Here is an 8461-nt window from a genome sequence, read left to right as displayed (position 1 = left end):
GGTAACATCGGGACTGTGCCTTTTTACTTGTCAACCTTGGGGCTTCTCAGCCTCAGCAGCCAGCAGCTGTCTGAGTGAAGAAATGCCTCTAGCTCCAATGGGCAGGGAGCAGCAGGCAGAGCTGGACCCCAAGGTTGAGGGGCTTTCACGCAGCCCCTAGAGCCTGGCACTTTGAACTTGGACTTAAAGCTTCCTGAACTGTAAGAGAATAAAACTCCTGTTTGTTAAGGCCATCCCATTTGTGGTATATTCCTGTCAGAGTGGCACTAGGGAACCAGAACAAGGAGTCTGAGACTACCAGTCCTATCCTTGCTGCCTTCTGCCCAGAGGATACAGACTAGCCCACCTCAGCCCCCAATTCAGCCTGGAGACCCAGCTTACCTCCTCAGGGCTCCGGCACAGGCGGGTCTTGCTGGCCGAGTTTCCCTTGATGAGCAGGCGGACCTGTTCTTGCGTCTCCTCCTGGGGAGCCAGGAGGCCTTTGAGACCTGCTGTTTTTCCTTCCCACCTCCCAGCCTTTACCACGGTCCTGCTTGCTCTTGGGGATCTCACTTTGTGAACCTCACCCTAGCTCTTCCCCACTACCAGGAGGCCTGGTTCTTGGTCACAAGGCTCCAGGCCTCACTCGGGGCCTGCTCCATCTCAGGGAGGTCCTGCCCCTCACCATGAGCTGGCGCCAGTGCAGGATCCGCTGCTGCTTGGCCTGTAGCTCCCGCAGCAGAAGCTGCCGCTGCCCAGCAGCCTCCTCCAGCTCTTGGCTCTGGGCACGCAGGGCTCTGAGCTCTGCCCATAGCCCACAGCCTCGAAGTCCCAGCACCAGTGCCTGCCTGGGAATAAGCAGAGTGGACGAAAGGCAGGTGACTGAAGCCCACACTTTGGGAGAGATGAGATTTGTAGGGAGAGAAGCCCAGAGGGCAGGAGGCAGAGATGGCGCAACAGGGGCAGAAAGAGCGCAGTATTCCGACACCAGACAGCCTAGACACCTCTGCCGAGGGAGGCCCCTCACCTCTCCCTGGATCCTAGGTTACTTTTCTCTATCTCCTCCACCAGGCCCTGGAGCTGCTGGGTCAGGACTTGATGCTCCTTCATGAGGGAGCCCCTCTGGGTGATGAGCATACTCACAGCCTGCCAGCCTTCCTGGGGAGGCAGACACAGTGTCAGGGTGGGCGTGGTCTATGGGGGTGGGGAGTAGATCTTGGGATAGGAGGGGTTAAGAGTAAAGTCCTGGGCAGAGTGCATTCGGTCACCTGGATGAGATGCACCATGGACGGCAGGGCCTGGCTGGAGTCTGACTGGTCCAGTGCCTGGGGTCTGGAGATGGGGTCAAAGGTGCTGAGGGGGAGCCCTGTCTGGCCCCTTGCCTCAGCACTTGAGAAGAGCCAATCTCAGCCCAGTGCCCCAGACTGAGTGCTGGGTTTCAGTCCCAGCCCCACCAGCAGGTCACCATGCCTGACCTACACCTCTTGCCAGCTGACCCACAAACCTGCCTGCCCTAACTGCAGGGGCACTCCATTACATACCTGGGTGTCTCCCTATCTTGGAGCCCAGCCCCACAGCACAGGGATCGAATCTCTGCCTCCCGATCTGCAGCCAGGTGCTCCAAAGCAGCCAGGACATGGCTTGGGGGGTGGTTTGTCAGTAGTGCCTGGTGGGGAAAGTGGAGGGTAAAGTCAGGGGAAGGATAGGCGCGGGCTCTGAGCTGGGACCCCATGGGGATAGGGGTAGGGATCAAACTCAGGTTTGATCATGGGGCTGGAGGGTGTGGCCTTTTCTTTCCTGAGAGTCCCCCCATCTCCCTCCTCACCTCCACTGAGCTAAGCCACTGCTGGTAGGAAGTTCCAAAGTGGTCATCATGAGGGGTCCTGTGGGTTGCGTAGGGGGACAGAGAATGTTATAGGCTATACCAATTATCCCTGAATTATCACAGTCACCCTTAAGGTAGGGGCTGCCATTGTCCCCATTTTACAGATGAGGAAACCAACCCACCTAGGCCTGCTAGACTTGAGTTGCTCAATGATAGCTGCCAATTATAACTTGCCTGCCTTGGGCCTTTGCATGTGTGGTTTACCTGGAATAGTCTATTGACCCTCTACCCTAATTAAGCTCCATCATCAGAGAAAGCCCTTCTCTGCCCCCCTTGCTGGGTCAGGTACCTCTTTGGGGTACCCAGAGCCTCCCAGGCATTCCCCCACAGCCCTATTCACCCGGGTTGTCACTGTCTGGGGTAGGTCTTCCTCATCCCTACCCCCACCTTCCCAGCCTAGGAGTCCTGTCAGGGCAGGGCCTAGGGCTGACGCAGGCCAGAAGCTCAGTGTTTTGAGGAATTAACAAAAAAGTGATCCCCAAAGCCCTGGCTCTTTGCAGGGCCTCTGGGGGACTGGGGGACACTCACAGGTTGCTGCCTCCCTTGGCTGGGGGAATCAGAAGGTCCTGTAAGAACTGGGTCCGGAGGGTGCAGGCTGTTCGGACATCACGCTAGGGAGAAGACAATGGGGTGTGAAGGGGACCCAGGGATCCAGCTAGCCCAAGATCTCCACACCTTCCCCCATGGCCCAGGATCCATACCAGGACCACAGGCTCCAGGCCCAGGGTTGTTGATGTCAGGGGTCCAAAGGTCACGTCTACTTTGGCTTTCCTATAAAGAAGCGCAGTGAGGGCTGAGGTCCCTGTGCTGGGAGCTGAGAGGACAAGTGTCTGTGTCCCATGCACTCCTCTCCCAGCAAGGCTGGTCACTGGCGCCACCTGAATCCCAGGGGCCACCATTCCAAACTACGCTGCTGCTGCTGTCACCTCCCACCTGTGCTTCTACACTAACCTCTTCACTCATCGCCCTGCTCCTGCTCCTGCCCCTGCAAGTCTGTTCTCCACTCAGTAGTAAGTGATCCTGTTAAGACCTAAGGCAGACTATGTCACTGTTCTGCTTAAAACGCTCTATAACAACAGTGATGCTCTCCCATCACACTCAGAATAATAGCTAACTGGCACTCTTCTAAACACTTGACATGATTTAACTCACTTAACCATCATATCTACCCCATGAGGTAAGGAACCCTACTGGTGCAAACATGCAATCAGCTGGTAACCTAAAGGTTGGTGGTTCAAAGCCACTCAGTGGCTCCACAAAAAAAAATGCCTGGTGATCTGCTTCTGAAAAGACTGCAGCCATGAAAAGCCTGTGGAGCAGTTCTACTCTGTAGCACACAGGGTCACCACGAGTCAGGCCTGACTTGAAGCAGCTAACAATAGCAACCTTACGAGGCAGGATTCACGTCATCCCTGTTCTACAGATGTGATGGGTTGAAGCGTGTCTGCCAAAAATTTACGTTCACCACAAAACTCAGAATGTAACCTAGTTTGGAAATAGGGTCTTAGCAAAAGTACAAGATCACAGTGGATTAGAGTAGGACCTAAATCCATTAACTGGGGTCTACAAAATGAAGGAGAGGAAATCAGACTGAAGGCAGACACACAGAGAAGCTGGCTGGCTCTATGAAGAGGGAGGCAGAGACTGGAGTGATGCAGCTATAAACGAAGGAATACCAAGGACTTCTGGCAACCACTAGAAAGAGGCAAGGAAGGAACTGTCCCTAGAGCCATCTAAGGGAGTGTGGCCGGGCCGACATCTAGATTTCAGACTTCTACTTTCCAGACCTTTGAGAGGCTAAGTCTGTTTTTTAAGCCACCTGGTTGATGGTGATTTGTCATAGCAGTCCTAGGCAACAAATACAGTAGATCTTAGAAATACAGTATGAATACAGTATGAGTACAGTAGATCTTAGAAACAGAGGTACAAAGAAGTTAAATACTTTGCCCCAGCCAGGGCCTGAAACCAGAGTCTTTGAGTAAAATCCCAGTGCCTCCTACATGCTCTACCCACCCCTCCAACTTCGCTTTTCTTGCTCTCCCCTCTCATCTGTGAAACTTGAGCTCAACTGGCCCTGGGCATTCTTCCCACGCTCCCAGCTCAAGGCCTCTGCTCTTGCTGTTCCTCCAGCTACATGTCACCTCCTCAGAGGCCTTCTCCAGCTACCCTGGCTAAAGCAGCGTTCCCCTCTCCCTTCCATCACCTCACCCCCTTTTCTTCCTAGAACTTAGCTCTACATGAAATTACATGATTTATCTATTTGTTTCCTAGTTTGTGATCTGTTTTCCCCTATATCCCATCAGTGTGAGCCCCATGAAGGCAGGCACATTGGCTTATTTACTGGTATTTCTCTAATGCTGTGTGCTAGACATAGTCAGTACCCTTCTAGGCAGTGGGGATACAGCAGTGACCAATGATTCCTGGCTTTACGGAGCTTAAACCTGAAGAGGTGGGAGTTTAGAGTTCTGGGACCCCAGCAGGGCTTGGGGCAGGGCACTGGTGTCTCGAAGGAGAATGCACAGCTGCCCAGCCCGTGAGGGCTGCTGCTGGGCACGCGAGGCCCACCTCTCCATATCCTGCAGGCGCCTGAGCTGATTGTGCAGCCGCTGCATGGAACCTTGGAGCCCGTGCTGCTGTCTTTGCAGGGCCCTGGCTTGGGCTCGAAGGAGAAGAGCACGGCGCTGAGCATCCTGCATGCCCTGCAGAGCCTGCTCCAAGGCTATGTCTGTGGGAGGGACACAGAAACACAAATAAGCCTGCTGCCCTCGAGACTACGCTCACTTACAGTGACCCTAGAAGACAGAGTAGACCTGCCCCATAGGCTGCCAAGGCTGCAATCTTTGGAAGCAGAGTGCCACATCTTTCTCCTGTGGAGCAGCTAGTGAGTTTGAACTGCCAATCTCTCAGTTAGCAGCCAAGCACTCAACCATAGTGCCACCAGGGCTCTGGGGGCGGAATGGGGTAGCCACAAACACCTCCCCAACTCTGGGTTCCCCTGCCCATCTGCCCAGCCCCATGGGTTACCCTGAGCTTCAGTGTCTTGCTCCATCTGCTCCAGGCTCTGATCTAACTCCTGGATCTCTGCCCGCAGGCGGCCTATGGTGGCTTCTAGCTCCAACTTCCGATGGGCCTTGTGGGGTCAGTACAAGGTCAGATATAGTCTTATCTGGGCGCAGACTGGTCTAACTGCCCCTTGGGCAGCACTAGGCTCCTCATCTTGCCCAGGGAAGGGTGGTAGAGGGTTTCCTAAGAAGTTTCTGTCCCTGACACAGAATTTGGCCCAGAGGAGCACTAAGGTGCTGTCCTGGGCCTCTCCTTCCTCCTGGGCCTGTCTCACCCATCCTCATAGCCTGTTCCCAGTCTCTGCACTGATGACATTCACATCTCTGAGCCAGCTCTGACCTTCCCCCTGAGCCTTACACCCAGGAGTCCTGAAGCCTCCTTGAAGTCTCCCCATAGATATTGCCAGGACCTTCATCTACTGAGTCCCATGCTGGCCTCAGCATTTGTCTTAAACCTGCCCCTTTTCCTGTATCCTCTCTCCAGCCTGGATGTCCCATTCCCCACTTCTTAGGCCCCTCCGTTCCCCCCAGCTTATATTTGTCTGTCCCTGGACTGCAGGGCGTGTAGGAATTAGGACTGTATTGTAACATAGTGTCACCAGCATCACCCAGCACTGGGCTGGGCTTAGAGTAGATGATCTACAAGTCCTTTTGGGATGAAAAAGAATAGAATCTTGCAGCATATGATTCTCACCTCTGGACTGTCCTGATGGCCATACCTAAGGAAATGAAACCACAGTCAGGAGATGACAGGAGCTTCTGGCAGGGAGGGCAGGAGGTGTGAGGGTATGGGTGGGAATGGGGCTACATGGGACTGGGGAAAATAGGAAGGGATAGCTTTGAGGATCAGTTACCAGAGCAGGTTTCCCCGAACCTTCTTGACACTCCTGCGGTGGGGAGGTAGGAGGAAAAGGAGTTACTGTGGGACTCACTTGTCTCCCTTGCTGCAGCCCACCACATCCAGCTGGGCTCACCTTTGGCTGTGCACATGCCGCAAGATGTAGGCCCAGATGTCGGCTCCCTGGCCCAGACACAGCCTGTGGGGACAATGTGTGAGGGTATGCCTGGGGCACATGACACAAGGTGGAAAACCCTCACTTCTGGGGTTGGAGGTGGTGGTAGTGATGGTAGGGAAAGTCTTTACTCGCGAGTTCTCACTCCTGGGTGTGTGTATGTCTGTACTTTTCAGGGTAAGATTCTCCCTTCTGGGGAGTTTTCAGTCATTGAGAGGGTGGGTTTCTCACTGGGTATGAATGTGGGGTACTTTTATTCTCTGGTGGCATCCCCCTTTCTCCTGGGAGATAGTTATGTCCAGTGACTTCCAGAGTTGGGGGTGGGAAAGGTACTGCTAGAAAGCTCCACCCATTGCCAGGCATGGGTCATCACTCCCATAGGTACAGTCCCTAGGGGGGTGGCCTTCAATCCCGAATGTCCTCGATGGCTGGGAGGTGGGAGACGGGCATCCTGACTCTGGAGATTCTATCTCCACACGGAGACGGTCTTCACCACCTCACGTAGGATTTTCACTGGTGTTAAGGATGTCCCTACGGGCAGACCTCAAGGGATGGGGGACGGAGTGTGGGGGTTACCGTTACAGTATCCTCACTCAAATCCGGAATCTTTTTCTCGGACTTACTACTCTCAGGGTTGGGCCGGAGGAAAGGGAGGCGCCTCCTCAATGAGGGGTGGGGTCTTCACTCCCAGAGTCCCTATCTTCAGGGTAGGGAGTGCTCCTTTCCGGGGTGGATCTCACCTGCGTAATGTCGCCTCCGGGGCCCGGGCTGTCGTGGGCGCCCCCATCTCCTCGGCGGCCCAGTGACTCAGTTCCCGCGCTTCCAGTACTAGCTCCATGTCAACAACCCCACAGCAGCCGCCTCCCGTATCCTATTCAAGCGTGGCGCCGACCTCTGACGTCACTGACGCGCCAGCAGTGAGGCGCTAGGCTGTCCTGTAGGCTACAGGCTCCGGGTGCTTCAGTATCTCGTACCTGCCCTGCTGGGCTTTTCGGCTCTCACTCCAGCTTGGGTCCCAGCTGATAGGGGACTTGGAGAAACGGTGGGATCTGCTTTCATTTCACGGTACTCCTGCTCACTACCAGCTGACCCTGCGGCATTTAGTGTCTTCGCTTTGCGGAGAACACGGAGAGAACCGCGCTCCACTTTTGATTTTCTTGACCAAATGGGACAGGAACCATTTTCAAAACGCGTTTGAATTATTTTGAAGAACGAGAACCAGACGAGAGGATGTTGGTCATACTGGTCCTTGATTTTAGAGGGCACATAGTATGGCCCTAATATCTCCCTGGCATGCATTCTTCTAGGAATTCATTCATGCAAACCATTCCACGAACGTCCATGGAGCTGACCTTGTGCTGAGTGTTGCTAGGGACACAGTGGTAACCAAGAAAGCCCTGGTCCTCCTATATAGTGCTCAATTCAGTGGGGGTGATAAGCATACCACCAAATAGAGATGATACGGAATAAGCAGCAGGGAGGACTGTGAGAGGTATGTAGGATGCCCTAGAAAGTACTGGATACCAGGGCTGGAGTTCTGGAGAGCCCGTTAGACTAGGACAGAACTCTGGACAGGCTGGGGAAGTGAGTGGGTGTGAAGCCCAGAGCTTAGGAAAGCTCAGCCTCAGACAGGGGCCTGTGAAATGCCCACATGACGCCATGCTTGCCTAAGTTGCCACTATTTCCTCCATACTCAGTACAGAGCCCAGCTCAGAGTGGGCTCTCTGAATAGTTGTTGAAAAAAGGAATGGTGGGGAGAGGAGGTAGTGGGTAAGAAGAACTGGGAGGCAGGGAGGAGGAGTCGAACAGGGATAAAAGTGGGGCCGTGGAGTAGGGAGGAGAGGTTAGGTGGAAGAGAAGCTCAGAAGACTGGTATAGACTTGATGGTCTGTGGAACAAGGGCATAATGGCTGAGGTCCAGGGCTCTGGCCTTGGGATTTGGTAGGTCAGACCTTGAAACAGGGACCTGAGAGAAGGGGGAGCTTTGGGTGAGGTGTTGAAGACAATATAGGAGGTTATGGTATGAGGAGACAGGAAGATATCCAAGGGCAAACAAGGTAGAGCTCTTACAGAGAGGCAAGAGAACTGTGAAATCAATGTTGAAATAGCAGTAGTGGGGGAGAAGCTAAGGCTAGCTCAAGTGATTCTCAAGGATGGAGAAGTAGAAGATGGTGCCAAGGGCTAATGTAATCTAGGTGGATTCCTTGGAGGTAAGACTGGCAGCTGGGGCTCCTTGATGTCTGGTTTCTCAGAAGCTGCCATTTCCCTCAAACATCTCCACCTTTCCTCCTTGTGTATGTGAGGTGTTGGACTATTTTTAATAAATTAGACACAATGTCTTGCCTATGATTCAAAGCTTTCCAGGGGGCTTTGAACATGTTTGAGACCTTTAAATATTATTGCCTGGAAGCTGCAGCATTGAACATTTAACAAAATGCTTAAAAATCATAATCCCATGCCTACTGGTCAGATGCACCTTGACTCAAGTTATATAATTATATATAAGTATGAAATGATCCTGA

General features: G+C 53.5%; 1 protein-coding gene across 1 annotated transcript in view; it reads right to left on the bottom strand.

Annotated features, from left to right (window-relative positions):
- HAUS5 (HAUS augmin like complex subunit 5) overlaps positions 1-6777 on the bottom strand; it is a 10360-nt gene extending 3583 nt beyond the window's left edge. Inside the window, exons 1-14 of the mRNA XM_007954882.1 lie at positions 6680-6777; positions 5901-5963; positions 5781-5813; positions 5621-5645; positions 4889-4994; positions 4430-4589; positions 2566-2635; positions 2393-2475; positions 1805-1862; positions 1521-1645; positions 1248-1311; positions 1007-1137; positions 665-827; positions 364-462 (exon numbers count right to left, since the gene is read on the bottom strand). Coding sequence (XP_007953073.1) covers positions 364-462; positions 665-827; positions 1007-1137; positions 1248-1311; positions 1521-1645; positions 1805-1862; positions 2393-2475; positions 2566-2635; positions 4430-4589; positions 4889-4994; positions 5621-5645; positions 5781-5813; positions 5901-5963; positions 6680-6777 — 1278 coding nt within the window. The remainder of the gene's footprint in view (positions 1-363; positions 463-664; positions 828-1006; positions 1138-1247; positions 1312-1520; positions 1646-1804; positions 1863-2392; positions 2476-2565; positions 2636-4429; positions 4590-4888; positions 4995-5620; positions 5646-5780; positions 5814-5900; positions 5964-6679) is intronic.
- Positions 6778-8461: the final 1684 nt, after the last annotated feature.

Source organism: Orycteropus afer, unplaced genomic scaffold (genome assembly GCF_000298275.1).
Source record: "Orycteropus afer afer isolate SDZICR_OR568_19922 unplaced genomic scaffold, OryAfe1.0 scaffold00476, whole genome shotgun sequence".
In the NCBI taxonomy this organism is placed as follows: Eukaryota; Metazoa; Chordata; class Mammalia; order Tubulidentata; family Orycteropodidae; genus Orycteropus; species Orycteropus afer.
This window is presented reverse-complemented; position numbering and strand designations above follow the sequence as displayed.